At 50.3% G+C, this 17539-nt stretch overlaps 6 protein-coding genes across 6 annotated transcripts; 2 read left to right on the forward strand and 4 right to left on the reverse strand.

Annotated features, from left to right (window-relative positions):
• The first annotated feature begins 264 nt into the window (after positions 1–264).
• Positions 265–2628, forward strand: F5Y00DRAFT_233509 (uncharacterized protein). Its single transcript, XM_048007313.1, has 2 exons — positions 265–521; positions 613–2628. The coding sequence occupies exons 1-2, from the start codon at positions 496–498 to the stop codon at positions 2180–2182; spliced, it is 1596 nt and encodes a 531-aa protein (XP_047865992.1). The 5' UTR covers positions 265–495; the 3' UTR covers positions 2183–2628.
• A 204-nt stretch (positions 2629–2832) lies between these two features.
• F5Y00DRAFT_233510 (uncharacterized protein) lies at positions 2833–5261 on the reverse strand (the record flags this gene model as incomplete). The annotated part of the gene is made up of 2 exons (XM_048007314.1): positions 5046–5261; positions 2833–4985 (listed from the first exon to the last, which is right to left on the reverse strand). Coding segments are annotated over exons 1-2 (2195 nt in total), but the record flags the coding sequence as incomplete, so codon positions are not given.
• Positions 5262–5407: 146 nt separating this feature from the next.
• On the forward strand, positions 5408–6659 carry F5Y00DRAFT_39257 (mitochondrial carrier). The gene has a single exon (XM_048013602.1). It carries the CDS (start codon positions 5576–5578, stop codon positions 6458–6460), a length of 885 nt encoding a protein of 294 aa, XP_047865994.1. The 5' UTR covers positions 5408–5575; the 3' UTR covers positions 6461–6659.
• A 36-nt stretch (positions 6660–6695) lies between these two features.
• F5Y00DRAFT_260798 (WD40 repeat-like protein) lies at positions 6696–10220 on the reverse strand (the record flags this gene model as incomplete). The annotated part of the gene is made up of 7 exons (XM_048011081.1): positions 6696–6890; positions 6945–7178; positions 7228–8177; positions 8228–8438; positions 8485–9778; positions 9841–9922; positions 10187–10220. The coding sequence occupies 7 exons, from the start codon at positions 10218–10220 to the stop codon at positions 6696–6698; spliced, it is 3000 nt and encodes a 999-aa protein (XP_047865995.1).
• A 553-nt stretch (positions 10221–10773) lies between these two features.
• Positions 10774–12004, reverse strand: F5Y00DRAFT_233519 (uncharacterized protein). Its single transcript, XM_048007315.1, has one exon. It carries the CDS (start codon positions 11705–11707, stop codon positions 11408–11410), a length of 300 nt encoding a protein of 99 aa, XP_047865996.1. The 5' UTR covers positions 11708–12004; the 3' UTR covers positions 10774–11407.
• Positions 12005–14245: 2241 nt separating this feature from the next.
• On the reverse strand, positions 14246–16975 carry F5Y00DRAFT_233521 (uncharacterized protein). Its single transcript, XM_048007316.1, has 2 exons — positions 15961–16975; positions 14246–15887 (listed from the first exon to the last, which is right to left on the reverse strand). The coding sequence occupies exons 1-2, from the start codon at positions 16738–16740 to the stop codon at positions 14490–14492; spliced, it is 2178 nt and encodes a 725-aa protein (XP_047865997.1). The 5' UTR covers positions 16741–16975; the 3' UTR covers positions 14246–14489.
• Positions 16976–17539: the final 564 nt, after the last annotated feature.

The raw sequence follows: 17539 nt of genomic DNA on the forward strand, positions 1-17539 counted from the left end.
ATATTTTACTAAATTGACCCAGGGGTTAGCTTAGATCCTTTGAGGCTACCCCTTAGGTACTTGCCTAGTCTGCTAATAGTTAGTACCTTAATAGGTACCTCAAGCTACCAGGCTTCCGGTGGGTACAGGCGGCGATAGGCAGATTAAACCTCCGGTATCAACGTGTTACTATTGGTCAACATGGATGGAAATCAACGTTTTCGTCAAGACGCCCCTGCAAGGCCTGCGATACGCCGAAGAAATCTAGTACAGAACAATTGGCACCTGGCACTATCTATCCTCCCGCCTAATCCTCAAACCACCGCCCAGGGCTCCCAACAAGGTTCAAACCAAGAATCCAAAACTAGGAATCATCCGCAAAATACATCGCATACAAATAATCTTCCGGAAGTAGTTGGAGCCCTTCCGTCTATCGGTTCTGCTCGAGCTCGAGGAGATATCTTATTCGCACCACGGTCTGACCCACGCGACTACGGCGCGTTCGCTCCTCGGGCGATGGATCGCGATTCACGAAGTAGAAGGTAAGAGTAATTTTCATTCGAATTCTATCGTTATTACAGCTTAATTGCTTGGGTACCACAACCCAACATAATGCTAACATTATCTTGATAGGTACGATGACGGGGAAGTCACTAGATATGGCGCTGGTGAATCGTACCGCCCGTTTAATTCCAACCGGTCTCCACGCCGGGCTAGAAGCCCTCCAAGAGGCCGTAGCCCATCATTTCTAGATAGCGATCGTTATGTGCCCGGTCGATCCCCACGACGTCGCTCACGAAGCGCTGATCGCTATCGCCGAGACCTTTCCAGAGACCGACGAGATACTAGAGATACTAGAGATATGGGCGACAGCTGGAGACGACGCGATAGGAGCCGTAGTCTTCGCCGAAGCCCTCCACGACGGTCTCCTCCACGACGCAGTCCGCCTCGAAGGAGTCCACCGCCGCGCAGGTTCTCACCAAGACGGGATGATAGAGATCGTTTGCGATCTCCGCGAAGGGGCTATGACGCAAGGTTCCAACCACCACCCCAGATTAACAATCCTAATCTTATACCCCTAACAAGTCTTCCATACAGACGGAGATCGAGATCTCCCTTCGATAGAGACCGCATCCGAGATAGATCGCCTCTCCGACGTTCACCCCCGCCCATCCCGAGGGCTAGTACCTACAGAGCCCGCACCCGCAGTCCGGATCGACGAGACGATCGCTACGGCCCTTCGCATAGCAGACGTCCTTCCCCGCCGCGCGACTCTGCAATCTCTTCAGCAATTCCGTCTCGGGACACATCCCGTAGATCTTCGCCCCACCCTCTCCCACCACGTCGCGACGATCGATCATATCCGCAGTCTCCCATACCCTCTAGACCTTTGTCTAGATCTTCTCATAACGTACCACTTAGAGATCGAAGTCCTCAGGGGACTCCGAAAGAATCCAGTGCTCCGCCTAGATCCCCTCCGCGTGGCCCTGCCGCTCTCCGAGCTCCTCCCACCGGCCCCAGAGATACTCGCGCTTACGGGAGCCAGTCTGCCGGGGCGATAGGCCCGCCCCTCAGACCAGTTCCAGCCGCGCCCGCAGTAGCAAGTCGACCCGATATCAGCCCTAGCGCTCCGCCGGCAGGTCCTAGAGGTTACGTTCCCTCACGAGGAGGCGGCTATAGTCGAGGCGGCCGAGGAGGACCCAGCTGGGGTAGTACGATTCAAAGCCGTAATCTACCACCGGCCGCAGGTCCCATCCCCGCCTCAGCAACAACAATCTCTAATACCATCCCCACCGGTCCGCGAGCAGGCCCTTCTTCGCAATCTCTCCCCACGACCCCCGTCAACCAAGCCAAACCCTTCAACCCACCCAAAGGCCCAGCTGCCGAGAGTACTCGTCCTACCCTAGCGCAGCAACTTCTTGCGACTCTGCCACCTATCGTTCCCGGAGGTAAAATGGACCCTCATTATCTCGCCATGACAACAGGTGTGATGTCCGAGCTCCAGGCCCACACGCTACAGCTGAAAGAGGAAGAAGAGAAGCTGCGTGCGGAGAAGTATGTTAAGGAAGAGAAATTGAGAAAGAGCCTGGCGTTATGGGATAAGTTTGAAAGGGAGGCCAAGGTCTTGGAATTGAGAATAGAGCTCAGTGAGAACAGCGTGAAGAAGTTTGCGGGCGAGGGGGTTGGAGGTGCGGCGTTTTAGTAGAATGACGGAACCGAAGATAGGAAGAGAGAGGAAGGGTATGTCTTCTGAGGTAACCCAATTAATGGCGTGTGTTAGGCGAAAGAAAGAGTTCTAGTATGGGCGAAACAGGCGGAACACGGATGCACAGATGGGATGAGATGAGACCATTCGGGTGTAATTCGATTTTTGAGTTACATGTCTAAAGGCTGTCTTGCCTGCCTGTTTGCCTGTCTATCTATGGACTCCCAACTGCGATGACGTAGGTGGATTACCAAGGAGAACCGCATCAATATAGACAGGCGTTTAGGGAAGGCGTGGAATTCGCTTTGTTGCTATTGCAGTGTACTATATGACTTAGGTACAGAAAGGTAGAAGGATACCTACCTTGTACGTCTCGCTGTTTAGAGGCTTAGGTAGCTAGTTGCGTATTGCATGATACCAAATCGATCGATTGTTTTCATAAGGCATAATAATTAATTAAGTCATAATGTTTCTTAAAGTGGTTGTGTTTTGGCGAATATAATGGGAGTGCGGTGTGTCCATCTCGTGGATCGTGGTTTAATCAAGTTTATTCTATACAAGGTGAGGTGAGGTATTGATTAGGGAATACTTCGTAGACCTACATAAAATTCGGCATGCGAAGAGACAACGAAAATCGAAATGATAGGTACCTAGATTACGTGTATGGTTCATATATATAATATTTATATATCTATATATCATCTACGACGGGGTTAAGCCGAATTCAGCTTCTACCTACCCCTATTCCGCCGTTTTTTCAAATATCTACGCGTATTTACTTTTGACCCCTTCTTCGACGACGGGCGTAAAGAGCTCGCCCGCGGCGCCGCGAACGAGCCCCTGTGAAACGTCCCCGCCGTCCGCAGTGTCTCGCGATCTATCTTCCTATACCGCGTCTCGTACGACATCCAGTTGTCGAGCGCTGGGAGCTGGATCCCCAGCGTGGGCAGAGCAAGCAGCTGTATCTTCGAAGTATCTAGGATCGCAGGATGCATAGAACGTGGCACTTGCTTTTCGTTGTTCTCGCTCTCGCCCTCGCTGCTATTATCTCCGCTATTACTATCTGTGCTTACCACCTTCCATAGGGGTATCGGGTACCCGGGCCGCGGGTTGGTGTTCTCCATGTCGAGGAGGTCGAGAGGCTCTTCGAGGTAGAAAGCCGGGATGGTGTATCTGACTTTACCCGGGGCATAGCGCTTGAGGAGTGTAGCTAGCCGCTTCTGGTCTTCGGGCGGGAGCTGCTCTCGGAAGGCTTTAGCGTGTTCTTTTAAGAATGGCAAGATGAGCACGCGATAGGGGAATCGGTGCTTGATATGGAACCAATACCGGCCGTCCCATAGCGTCCAGTCCAGCCAGTGACACATCAGCCATCGCCCCTTTCTATTGCGATTAGGAGCCCAGTACGGCGTGCGGAAGCTTGGAAGCGGTTGGGTCGATGGGTATGGCATGCGCGAAAGATACCAGCTTAATTGTTGGTTTGATGCCCCCGCGGAGGTCATACCGCTAGGGCTAGACTCGACCGGCATAAGATAAACGCCGGCAATGCTGAATGCTTTTGGAGGTGTAGCTATGGGTAGCTCTTCGGGGAGAGCAAGAGACGGGAAGAGGCGCGTAACGTGATTTTCAAGGGTCGATAGGAGCGGTGGCTGCGATTCCGGGCTGACCAGCAAGAGAATCTTACGCATAAGGATAGCGGTAATCTGCCTTTTCCTCAGCAACTGTGCTCGGTGTCGTAAGTATGAGTGGGAATTACTCCTCGCTCTACGAACCTCTACTTTCGGAAACTGGACCGTCGCAGTTCCGGAAAGCAGCTCAAGATCGTGAATAATGGTCTGTCTCAGCAGTCTATTCGCCTCAGCCTCTTGAGCCTGGACTCTCCGCTCACACCTCTTCGCGAGATCAAGAATAGCTGGTTTTTGCAAAGCCTTAGGAAGCGTGTAACCTTTATATAGGTGCCTAACAGCATTCCTCATCGTAAGTGTGGGATCCGTATTGGTGGCGTCTTCCCACCAAGGAACCTTGTTCTCTAAACAAGTTGCGATCAGACGGTCCTTGCTAAATCCTAGCAGGGGTCGATAGACGACAACTCCACCATCCTCGACGGCGAGGTCTTCAGGTGCGAATTCTGGAATGTCTTTCGTCTGATAGAATTCCTTCACGTCGTCGACGTTTGTCGAGGTCCAGTCATCCGTTTCCCCCTCAGCCATGAGGTTACTAATGACATTCCTAAACTCCCGCCGCATATGCTTCCGCTCTCTCCTGGTGGGATTCATATTGTAGAAAGGAAAGATGCGAGCTTGATCATCCACAAAACCACTCTTATTAGCACCGAAAAGGCCATGACACTCAGGAATGTCGTGTGCTGGCCTCATACCGCGTAGGCCACGAATGCCGTGTCCCTGCAACAGGCGCATGAGGACTGTCTCATACTGGTCATCTTCGTGGTGCGCTAGAAGAAGACTAGCGATGTTTCGAAAGGCGCATACAGCTGCGATCTTCCTGTACCGCTGAGTGCGCGCGACGCTCTCGAAGTTGGGCAAGTCCTTTGGATGCTTAGAATCGCCAAGTACCTTGAGCCAATTGATAGCAACCAATTCATCAACCAAGCCCATGTCCTTGAGAACCTTAGCGACGGCGAATCCCTCTTCCCTAGACCCCTGGCGGAGGCCATGGTCGACAACGATGCCCCGAAATCCAGATACAGGATTATCAGAGATCTTGAAGTCAGGGTCTATCTTGCGCACTTGAGAGCAAAGAAAGGCCAGGGCCATAGAATCGACGCCTCCGCTCACAGCTACGGCTATTAAGTTTATTAGAATTGCTAGTAGTAGCCTTTAGAGTATATAATTGTAGAACTCACCAACTCGCCTATGGCTCGTCCCTCTAGCATAAGGGAACCGAGGGGTACAAGTGGCGCGCACGGCGTCCATGAACTCGGGGACGCTAATCGCCCTCGCACTTGTATGTAGAACATGGTGGAGCGTGCCCATTCCATTCTATCCTGATATATTTCCCTTCTCAGCTACGATGATGAGGTTGGTAGGTTAGAAACCTAATAAAAAGAAGAAGAAAAAAGATGTAGTTAAACGCATAAATTGACGAAACTTTTACATAACTCGGGAGCTACTGCATAATATCTGTATAGATATGTCCACTATCCACTATCTATCGATAGCTTTATCGATAGTCTCTAGGTACATACATGCACCGATAAGTTTTGCTCGATATCCCACCTTCCGACTTACATCTAGCTAACCTAGCTCTCTGCCGGCTTCGGCCCTGATATTTCCATACATCCCTACCTACCTTACCTTACCTTAACTCCCCCTTCTCACTCTTCCAACTCGCTACACACACGCACACACACACACACCACCAAACAACTCCCCAATGTCGTCGCCCCAACCCCCCTTCGCCACGGCCCTCCTCGCCGGCGGCATAGCCGGCACCACAGTCGACCTATCCCTCTTCCCCCTCGACACCCTGAAAACCCGCCTCCAGTCCCGCGACGGCTTCTTCCCCTCCGGCGGCTTCCGCGGCATATACCGGGGCGTCGGGAGCGCCGTCGTCGGCAGCGCGCCCGGCGCCGCGTTTTTCTTCTGCACGTACGAGGGCGTCAAGGGCGTGCTTGCGAAGAGGCGGAGTATACATGGGGAGTTGGGAACCGGCGCGGGCGCGGGCAAGACTTGGCAAGCGCCTCTCGAGCACATGCTCGCTGCGAGTCTGGGCGAAGTTGCGGCCTGCGCGGTTCGCGTGCCCACGGAGGTGGTGAAGCAGCGCGCGCAAGCGGGTTTGCACGGGGGCTCGAGCGCCGCGGCCTTGGGCGCGATATTATCGCAGCGCCGGGACATAGGGTTAACGGGGGTGTGGCGGGAACTATATCGAGGGTGGGGTATCACAGTGATGCGCGAGGTGCCGTTTACCGTGATCCAATTCCCGCTATGGGAGGCGCTGAAGGGCTGGGGCCGACGACGGAAGGGTCTAGGCGGTGGAAACGTGGAGGTGAGCGCGGGTGAGAGCGCGCTGTACGGCAGTGTGTCTGGCGCTGTGGCGGCGGGCGTCACGACGCCGCTTGATGTTCTTAAGACTCGGGTTATGCTATCTAAGGAGCGCGAGAGCGTACTCGTCGTGCTGAAGGAATTACTATCTACTCATGGGATACGACCTTTCTTCGCTGGCATAGGGCCTCGGGTTATGTGGATTAGTGCCGGCGGCGCCATATTCCTCGGGAGTTACCAATGGGCTGTAAATGCCTTACAGGGAAACATCTTATGACAGTCATGACACCCACGTGACGACCGCAATTAGACGAACAAATGCGGGAGATCGAGGCTGAACAGGACAGTCCTCGCTGTATATAACTCGTAGGGGTATATACTAGTAGCCGCGTTCCAAGACGGCGGTGCGGGAGAGAGTATGTACAACAGACGATAGAGAATACCCCGTTTTTAGATTTGCCGGATATAGACACAATGGATGATACCCTCCCTTCTGTCGCATTCCGAGTCAATCAACTTACAGTAGCTATAGGTGGTATTGTCTGCTGCCCTCCGGGATCTGATACCGCGGGGTCATCAAGTGTCGGTTGTGGGAGCTCTTTCGGAATCTCCTTACGGCCATTCGCTTTATAATACAAGACTACGTCGTTGCCTCCCTTCCAAATGTGAGCTCGCAGTGTTGCAAGGCTCATAGTGTTCGGCAAGAGCTATTTGGGGTCAGCATCTTCACTTTATACTTGAGTATATATGTTGGCACGTACCTGATCGTTGCAATACAGTTCCAAGTATTCCTCAGGTTTGAGAGCGCCGGGCTCGAGCTCGTCGGGCTGCGGGTCAATCCTCTCAGCGACATAAGCCAGAATTTTCTTTACCCTTAACATTCTATTCGCATTGAGACGGTTGTTTCCATCCGCGGTCGCAATGCTGGGTAACGAATCCTTCCAAGGGTGCAGTACGAACGAGACCTTAACCGGATCTTTCTGCGGAATCGTGTTCTGCCTAGGTCAGTTGGGATTCTATAACAATAAGGGAAAGAGGACGTACTGTAAGTAAGACTTCGCCTAGCCACATAGGAGCTTTCTCTTCGATGATATCTGCGTCAACACCGACACTCATCACCGTACCCCTATACAAATTGGCACTACCGCCTGACGTCTCTTCTTGGATGATAACCTTTGTACCAGGTGGAAGCTTCAATACTGGCGCATCAATGGGGAGAGCTGGTGTTATCTTGGTCTCGATTAGGTTATTCGGGGTCTCCAACAGTTGCTTCTCATAATCGTTGTGGATCTTTTGGACAACACCGCGAAAATTGTCGTCAATCTCCTTTTCGTGGTTTGAAGATGATTCCGACTTATTCTCTTCCGTCTTGTCTTCCGTAACGGTAGGTTTTTCAATGTTACTAGATGCTGATCTTCCCAGCTTCTTACTCCCGAAAGACATGCCCATTCGGAATTTCTTGCCGAAAGGCGTAATGGGAGATTTAACATCCTTCTCCTTATCTTTATCTTTGGTCTCTACCGGAGACTTCGGTGTTTCTTCTTTAGTAGGTGCCTGCTCCGTCGCTCCTGGGGGCGTCGCCGCTTTTGCAGGGGCGTCTGCTGAGCTGATGCCGCCAGAAAAGTAGTCTTCATTAGACGATCGGTTTACCTGCTGAGATGGCTTTTCAAGAGGACTGACAGGTGCAGCTGTATTCTCGGAACCCCCTGCTGCCAAGTTAGGAGCGGGAGTGGCTACACCAATTGCCAATCCAGGGCTCAAAGGGTGACTGGTTCCATTCGCTCTTGGGGTTGTTCCTGGAGAGTCGCCGGGTTGCCACCCTTGCATGTTTGAGGTAGGTATAGTTATTGATATCGGCGGCGGGTTTTGTCGAGAAGCTGCCTGGCGTTTCTCCACGCCTTCATTGAGTTTCAGTCTATGGATCTCATCTCGCTTGATTTCCTCGTCGATTAGCTTCGCGAATAAGTATCGAAGAATCCATCTCCCAAGGTTTACTTCAAGAAAGTTAGTGTTTTCCTTATAATGGAATTCGCGTAAATCATACTTCTCTGATCTTCTCGAAATTCGACGGGCTCTGTCAAAACAAGCTCATCGGCATACATCTCAGCATCAAAGCAATTAAAAGGCTCCAATATAACAGTCAAGTTGCCAGAACTTGTCTCGATTGAACACCAAGGAGCAACAGCTTCCAAGGTATTAACTTCAGGTTCAACATCTTCGAGGTGTTTCTTTCCGAATCTCTGAATAACTTCGCACTGCTTCCGATTAGCTATACCCCTATACCACGCGTAGAGAGTCTACCTTGATCAGATCCCACAGTAATACGTCGCCGGCGGTGTCAAGAGTCAATACTCGTCGTCGGTCGTTAAGGAGTTTATGTTTCACCAGTCCATTTTGCCCTTCGATGGTTTCTTCCGGTAAGTGATGTATAGGCTCGATAACAGGAACAACGGTGTCATCAAGAATCTCCGAGCCTTTTTTAGACGCTGCGCTGGTCGTCAAATTAGGTTCAGAAGAATCGTCGATTTCCGGCGGGAAAGCTGCAGTGTTCGATATTCGTAAAACCGCTTTAGCCGGAATTTCGGGTTTTCCTTGTCCATCTATAGATGCCGTAGATGACTTTCTCGGTCTCGAAACTGTGTTAATAGCCCGCAAGTGCCTGAAGGCCTCTGGGAGCAGGGCATCAGTGCCGGTATCAACATTCGTCCACCTATTAATAGAAGAGCTTGAGGTAGCCGACCATATGTAGTCCTCACAAGCCACCAATTTGCTGACTCCATCGTGCTCCTGGGCTACGGCCACGGATAGGCCTTCGTCCATCTCCACGGTCCCTCTGGTGTCTGTCTTAACGATAAGGCCAGACCGGTCGCTACTGTAGAAAACAGCCAGCTCGGGGTCTTCAGAAAATAACGACCAGACGCTATCATTGTGCATAGTAAGCGTATACATGCACCTGCCGGCGGTGACGCTCCACACTTTGACGGTCTGGTCGGAGCTAGCGGTCATAACAGTGTCGCCGGCCTCGTTCATTAATATGGCACGGATGTTGTCGGTGTGGCCAACCAGCTTGGTGATCCTCTTCCCCGACTTGGGGTCCCATAGCCGTACTATTGACTCTGGGCCTCCACTAGCTAGAATGTTCTGGTTGACGCACATGGCATATACAGAAGCCTTTTCGCTAACATCTTCGCCTCTAACGTCGATCTCTAGAGACTTCCCCTTGCCATTGAGATCCCAGAGATATATCTTTTTATCAAGGCCACCGGATGCGACCCAGTCGGCGGAACTCGGTGTTGCGACACACTTAACGTAGTCTGCATGTTGGCCGATAGTGTGGGGTTCGGTATCCCCAAGTTCGGGTCGCCATACTTTTACAGTCAGGTCGGAAGATGCGGAAACGAGGGCAGAATTGTTGGAAGCGAGAACGATGTCATTGACCCAGTGGGTGTGAGCTTGGGTCGATGCGCGGAATTTGGTTGTCGGTTGGGGTTTTCCATTTTGGCTAGGCGCACGCCCTCGCCGTCGATCTGAATAACGGTTTAGATCAAGATTCAAATCCCAGGCGCATATAACTCCATCTCTACCCCCGGAGTAACTATGCGATAAAGTTAATGGACGGGACGGGACGTGATGGCATGACAGCAGCCGGAAGCTTACAGGATAGCGTTGTCTCGGTCTACTGCAAGTCCGTTTACACCGAGTCTATGGCCGCCGGATGACGAATGGTCGAGTTCAAGAACTGAAATACAAATATAGTAGTTAGGACAAAGTCAAAGTCAAAAAAAGGGTCTCCCTATTTTAGTCCACTTCACTCAAGCGAATAGCAAGACATGACGATAAAGTTGGAGTGGATAGGTAATAAGATGGTGACCATTCAACTATGCGATTCAACTATGCGGGGGTGGGCAAAGATCAACGGGTAGAGGGGACTAAGAGGTATACTATGTAATTGTAAGGTAGGTCAATTAAAGAGAGAAGACGGAATTAATAGAAAATGACGAACCATAGCTTATCCTCTGACGCGCCTTTTTGGCCATGGCAGGTGGGAAGATGAAGAGATTGACATGCGAGGAGGTATTGTCGAAGGAATATTCGATAGAATATTCGACAGGATACTACCTCGGATGGGCGCAATGGCATTGATTAACAGACATCAAGAGGTACCAAGGTTATGGGGGGATTGGGGGGGGAAGCTGGGGAAAATAGCTTAAGATAGATGTTGGTTTGGATATTGCACGTACGTATGTACATACATGGGGGGACATGGCAGCATGGGACGCACATATTGAATGTAGGTACGCCAAAGTATCCTGTATTTAGCATTGGTGCTTCCCCAAGATTCAGGCGCTACTGTGCTGTAACTCAGCCATGGGACCCCGTCCCACGCGAACACCACGCAGCAAGCGCACGCGCAGTTAGACTTACATATTCGGAAACCCCACTCCCAGTCCCACTGTTTTATCGAGCCGGTTTAAGATCTCGACCTCTCAGAGTTGATTCCTCGTACCCACATCTTCCCGCTATGGTTAGGTACCTTTTCTGCTCTATGTATTGCATCACCCCCTGGGTTTGTAGGATTGCGCGAGATGCGCAAACCGCAAACCGCGAACCAGGACTACATACGTAACGCTCCAACATCGTACATACCTCATACGGACGACAAGTTATAGACTGTAAGGTTATGTCTACAAGCTATTAGGAATATAATTATCCATTTATCAAGAATACGAATTACCAATGGCCATGCTATCGAGCTAGGTAACTTATTTACTGGCCCCCTTTATCGTGAACTACTACTAGACGGACACACGTCTGTATCAAGACGAAGCCCTCGAGCTAGTCAATATCTGCACAGCAAACCCCAATTTCACACCGATATTCCTTGGATATTAGGTAATAATGTATTTCCAGACGTTGTGTAGAGCTCCCTACGGTGTGTTGGTGCTTCAACAGGGAAGCCAAGGTTTGGCCAAGAGAACAGCAAATGCGCCCCCTTACTCTATAGTCGTCGCCTAAGCTTGATCCGTCTATCATTAATACCTTCCCAAAAATAACGAATAATGGCTACCCCGGGATCTGGAGCACGCGTGGAATTCTTCAATCCGGCTTCCGGAATTGCTCCAGGAGCATCAGCGAGTCGCGCACTCTCTCGACAGCTTTTTCATCGGGCGATGGGCTGGCGAGCCTTTGTTCTATCCCCAGTGTAAGTTTTTTGTCTTTATCCTTATGCCCCGTCCACGTGCTCTGGTATGGTCTCGAGGACCCGAGCACTCTTACCTGGTGCGTTGCCGTTGGATTTGTCCTCAGCACACAACGGGCATGGGGCATCCGTTGGCCTCACACACTTGCGGCGTTCGCACAGCATCCCAGGAGGCAGCTTGGGTCGTTTATCTGGTAGGGACTTGGTCTTGTCTAGAACCATGTCATTTTTGGGATCGCCTCTCCTGGCGATATCGCAGGCGAATGTGTTCTGCCATACTCGGTGGCCGCATCCCCGGAATTTGAGATAGACCTCGTTGCACATGGTCTCTAGGTGTAACTGAAGTGCAGGAAATGACTTGCGGTAGTGGTATGGCGCTTGACTGCAGGAAATATTGCGATATGTCGGCGATGCGGTGGACGACTGCGCGGTCGAGAGTAGAGAGGGTTTGGTTGCGTAAACTGTTTGGGTGGCATCGGCGAAACGAATAATTCAAATAAGGCGATGGATGCCAATTTATATGTCGATGGAAAGTCGTGCTGTGGGAAGAATGGCGAAGGCGATGGATGCCAATTTATATGTCGATGGAAAATTGTACTGTGGGCAGGATGGCGAAGGCGACGAGGTGAATTGGATGCGATTTGTGTGCACAGCTCACGAATTTTAGGCAAGTCTCGAGTTTGTCGCGCCGTCTACTTCGTCATCATTGTAACCAGATGGTACCTATTGTGCGCAATGCACAGTGAATAGGACAAGTAAAGTCCCCCAAGCAGAGTACAAAGACTTTTCTACATTGTCTAGAGGGCGAGTTGGCTATTCTAGGCTTTCTTGTATTACGGCAGTCTGCAGTGAAAAGGCGGAGCGTCGTATATAAAGAAGTGAGATAGAAGGCTATTGATGGTAGTGTTACAAAGGCATTGACTCCTTCGATGCTCTAATACTAGATGTTTTAGATCAGATAAGCTATACAAACAGTTACTTGCGGCGACAAGGCAGTGAATATCATGCGAGGCTGTTCGTGAGTTGTTTGCTCTAATGTGAAGCTGCTTGTGGTCGAGATTAATTGAACCCATTACCTAGTATCACGCTGTAGGGGTTATATCCCATAATAAACAGTAAATCCTCAGGTTTTTGCTAGTGACTAACTAGGTGGTCTGGATGTTATGATGGGATTCTTCTGGAGCCCTTCATTGCTGTTTGCTCTCATCCTATCTCACGAACCCCTCCATTTTCATTCCTATGGGATATTTGCTCAGTAAGAACTATGTTTTTATTCTTTGTTCGTTACTTGTAAATATGTGTGGTGGGAGTCTTGATATGTCAGAACCTACAGTCATTTCAAAGTTTCCGTATCATACCTTTTGACCCTCTAGAAGATCTATACAACTACTTACCTACCTAGACGCTGTGAAGGTATGCAATACAACGATTGAACCATATACTAGAACGTGCCTCAAAGCAATACCCTGAACCATCGACCACGCTATCCCAGTATATACTGATGAACGCCATATAACAACGGTACCGACTCCATAGTCGACCAGTTTGTCCTTGACACCCTTCCAAATCTCCTTACCTCCTATTAGCCCCCTATCTATACCATGGCATATTACCACCGCCAACTCCTAACCCAGGGTTGCAATCGATATTCCAGTTCTAGGCACTTCTATCACCTCCGGGGATCCAGGAATCCTCTTAACCCTCTAGCCATCGAAGAACCAAAATGGCGACGCCTTCGGCGAGCCTCCGTATTATTTCTACGTAAGTCCCTAGAATTATGTTGACCGTACTTTGTGTCTTCGCGTTCTTGGATGTCCGCTCGGTCTTCCGCAATGTCTTCAGCCGCGGAACGTTCAGGCTCTAATGTTTTCGGCGATGCGCCTTAGGAATCTACGAAGTCTATTCCTTATGCCACGCCGGCTGTGACGCCGTGGAGGTAGGACTGCTCGGCTTGCCGGTGTATTAGGACTCGCGAGCCTGCTTTGCGGACTTCCGGATTGGGGGCTTTCCCTTTCTCCTCTGAAATCCAAAATCAAGTCTTGAATCCAGGCCAATAAACGAGTCAGGACCTCTATCCGAGTATCGTCTCGAGGAAGTCTCAAAGTTGTTGGCTTGACCATATTCATTCTTGTTCTGATAGTGTAGGTCCTCTCTTCTTCGTCGATTTCTTCCGTCAAAAGTGTGGAATAGTCCATGAATTCCCACTGCAAGAATTGCACCATGTCTCTGAATAATTCAATTATGTCGTTCTGTGGAAAATTCCCTCCTGTAATGCAACAGAAGCATTCGTATGATTCCGATATGCTGAGGATGCGCTCTGATTCTTCACAGTAGTTATGCGCGGGACATAATTCGGACCTAACATTGCTCATCGTAAACTCTCCGCAGGTTAGGCAAAACATCCAGGTTCTGTGTACCTAGCACATCTTGCTGTGTTCAATTAAAAGCGAGTGGCGTGATTATAAAATCGCTGGGATTGGATATCAATATGAGTTATGCTAACCTCCCTTCTTTTATATCTAACGAGTGACTGAGAAGAAATGTACTTTATAGAATACTGACTTCTCCTATAAGAGGAATAGGACGTAAAAGTTACGATGGCTAGGAAAACAGAACGCATGAGGGAGACAGGTAGCTATCATCTACGAAACAACGAGTGATTTGAATAGGTACCTTACATATTACACAACTGTGCTTGCCTCTTGGCTTAAGAAGGTATATGCAAGTCATGAACGCCTAGAAGTTTCCTACTATACACTATTTTATACAGATATTAGCAAGCGCTCTCTGCTAGCTAGACTACCTAAACCTTGTAGACTAACAAGACATTATACGGAAGGTGAAGCAAAGAACAATAATATACTACATAGCAATCACAGATATTATATTCGTATTTACCGTTAAAAATACTAACCTATCTAGGCACCAAGCCTACTAATGCTCGAAAACCATAACGCCGTTTACCTATTCCAAACACAACCATAAGGTAGTTAACGAATGCGAGGGTATCCCCATCTCCCACATAAAGCCAGACAGAATACCTCAATCCGTAATCCATTCAACTCCCTCTCCTTAGACGCATTATACCCATACGTTCATTCACTTATTATCCTCTACCAATAACGGTGTCCATATTACCCATAAGAGCGTGGACCTGGATGGTCGAACCGGGACCACCTGCGCCCTTCTGAGCTTCCAATTTAGATCCTGGCCAGCCTCCGACAGACCTGATGATCTTGACATCCCTTCCCTTGACCTTTAGCCTGCCACTCGTCGTCTCAGCGTGTAAGTATCCCTCCCATGCCTGAGGATACCGCAGTCCGATGTCCCCGCTGGTAGACTTGTGAAGCGCTTGTAGGCAGTTGAGTGGCCTGCCGCTAACCAGTCCCCTGTCTCCGTACCAAACCGGCTCAAGCACGCGGATGGCTGTAGTACCGCTCGTCGTTGCTGTCTCCAGTTGAGCGGGTTGATCCGGCGACACCCTGTCCTCGTTCATCACGGGGAGTAAATCGAGAGCGATGTCGCTAGCAGTACTCTTGAGTTCGATACCGGCGCCAAATGCGAAGGCACCATGGATACCTCCAGAAGTCGACTTGATATCGACGAGGTAGTCGCGAAGCGGGATTTGCTCTCTTAAGTGCACTGGCTCTGTGGCGTAGACAGTACCCGATATCGAACTCAGGGACAGGACAGCAGCCTTCGGGTCCGTTTCGAGTTCTTCCTTGGGTGTGATCGACACTGTGATGTGACCGGAGGTCGTGTGCAACCCTAGCATATCGTAAAGAGGCCAGTTGCCTTCGATCTTGCCCGACGTAGTTGATACCTCGATGATACGAGAGTCGAGCACGTACGAATCTTTCGCGGGAATAAAAGTGTACTCCGGAGCCGACAGCATAAAGCCAGTGTTGTTGTACGAGGTAGGGTGGTCCGAACCGGATGTGATATCTCCTACGATCGACGATGCCCTAGTATAACCCGCCACGTGGAGAGACAGATCGTCCAAAAATAGCATATCAAGATGGACCGAGCCCAGCGACAAGACTCCTATCTCGGCGTTTTCGGGCACCCAGATGGTCGCTCGCATTTCGACACAAGGCCAGATGTTCGGGTTTAGGGCGTCGTACTTCTTAGGCACGCTCACCTTCAAGGCCTGGGCTTGTTCGTCTACGAAGACGTCGAGTAGGACACCCTTGTCGTTGGTGGCGATCTCCAGTACCAAGCGCGGGCTACCTCCGGCATCAAGCCTTCGTACATTGACTTGACCGGCAACGCGCACCTGGGTGTTTCCAGAGTGCGCGTGCTGGTCCTCTATGAAAGTAATATTGTGGTTCCTATCAAAGTCGAGGCCTAGGATCTGATCCTCGAAGCGATACACCGCATTATCGCAATACGTTGGCGGGAAAGGGCCGGCGACCCCAGGCGCATCGGGTCCGGGTCCATCCACAGGTTCCTTTACGGACTCGGGCGGCGATCCTTGGTCGGGCTGCGGCCCAATAGTTTTCCTCTGCGTGACCATATTAGCGATAGGTTTCGACCGATGCCAAGAAAAAAAGGTGAAGTTAGATAGTCCGGCTTACATGATCATCTTCTTTTATAATGCGCAAAGAATTCGCTAGAAATCCGATCGAGACAACCAGTACGATCAGGCCAAGCACCAGGGTCCTCCAACCGAGCCACGTAGGCAGCCGTCTCCTGACTCGTCGAGTCCAGTGCGGTGTGTTACCAAGTTCTTCGTCAATTGGTTGGCCGATGCTCTCGGGACCTCTGGCTAGCAGCCGCTCGTTCTCGATAATTTCCTGCACACCCATGGCCGGAGTAAATGTGTTGTAGCTTCTAGATTGGGGTTGTTGGTTGGTGGACGAAAGGGGGGAGATTGGCGATGGTGAATACGCCGGTGGAGCGTCTGAATATACGGAAGGAGTCCGCCCTCGTGTCGGATAAGTTCTGAGAGGGGTGTACGACGATGACGAGGGTGGTGAGTACGTATGCGTAAACGCGGAATTGGATTGCTGTTGACGTGGTGCGGTTGAACTAGTAGCTTGCTGCCCCGACTGACTAAGTTGTTGTTCGGTAGTGCCTGATCCTGCAGCAGTATGGTTGGAATTGGGATAATAGTCTTCTACTCTCCGAGTATTTGGCGATGACCTTTCTTCCTCTGCCTCTCTCGCTTTTGATTCAGCGCCAGACTCGGATGTCTGCCGGAGCGTGGGGTCGGGGACTAAGACGTTTGGTACGTTTGGAACAGCATGGGACGAGGATGATGAGGCGAAGTAACCGTCCGAAGGCGATAATTGATCTGCGTAGTCGTCGCCATCTGATTCATCGCCCATGGAAAACAAGTTATCGGCGTAAGGCATGGTTTCTTCGGTTCGTTGAAACGGTCTTGGCGGAGATTGAAACTATCGCCAAGCTGCTCTGTTACACTCGAAACGCTCGTTTGTGTCTTACCGCAGCTAGGATACCCAAGTAACAGTCAGTCGTATTAAAAGCAAGCTAGCGAATAATTATAGAATTGGTTTATTTCGTCTAGAATAAGATGTAAAGTGATTCCATCTCGTATGGGGTGATGTTAGGGAATATCACAGAACGTGGTGGTTTTGATTACGGCACGGTAAGGCTGTGACTAACACCATAATAATTGTTGAGAATATACTACAGATGGTCCTCGGTTCCTCACTTACCCAGGATGGACTCCGATCGCTACTAGCAACGCAGCTCCAGTCCAATTGCAGTCAAGAAGGCTGCGTAAGCCCTATCTGCAGTCTACGCACGTCTCGCCGTATAAACGTGCTCTATTAAGCCGTAGGGCGGAGCGGTGAAGCCGTATTCTACGGTTATCGACGACGTAGCTGCAGTAGGATGTTGCGAAAAGGGAAGCTGGATAGAAGAAGCGTTGGCGTTGGAGTTGTTGCTATTGGTTTGTTTAGGAGAGTCTAACTCGGACTGTATGTCCAGGTATAATACTACGCCATGCCGCATGCCGCATACTATCAGCAAATACCCCGCTGCTATGTATGCTTCTTCCTCCCCCTGCCCTTTAAAAGTCCTACGTGCGATCCCCCGCTTCCTAAAGCCTGCCTAGTGATACGTCAGCTACCGGCTTTCAACATATACGTAGTCCCATGGGTCGAATTGCGAATTCAATATATCGCTATA

The sequence above is a fragment of the Daldinia vernicosa genome (genome assembly GCF_022497035.1).
Source record: "Daldinia vernicosa strain CBS 139.73 unplaced genomic scaffold F5Y00scaffold_16, whole genome shotgun sequence".
Lineage (NCBI taxonomy): Eukaryota > Fungi > Ascomycota > Sordariomycetes > Xylariales > Hypoxylaceae > Daldinia > Daldinia vernicosa.

Excerpts from the sequence above, each read along its gene's own strand:
- F5Y00DRAFT_233509 (XM_048007313.1), top strand. The coding sequence starts at position 496 with ATGGATCGCGATTCACGAAGTAGAAG. Across the intron at positions 522-612 it reads CGCGATTCACGAAGTAGAAG|GTACGATGACGGGGAAGTCA; the intron begins GTAAGAGTAATT and ends TTATCTTGATAG.
- F5Y00DRAFT_39257 (XM_048013602.1), top strand. The coding sequence starts at position 5,576 with ATGTCGTCGCCCCAACCCCCCTTCGCCACGGCCCTCCTCGCCGGCGGC.
- F5Y00DRAFT_233519 (XM_048007315.1), bottom strand. The coding sequence starts at position 11,707 with ATGTGCAACGAGGTCTATCTCAAATTCCGGGGATGCGGCCACCGAGTA.
- F5Y00DRAFT_233521 (XM_048007316.1), bottom strand. The coding sequence starts at position 16,740 with ATGCCTTACGCCGATAACTTGTTTTCCATGGGCGATGAATCAGATGGC. Across the intron at positions 15,888-15,960 it reads TTATAAAAGAAGATGATCAT|AGGAAAACTATTGGGCCGCA; the intron begins GTAAGCCGGACT and ends ATGGTCACGCAG.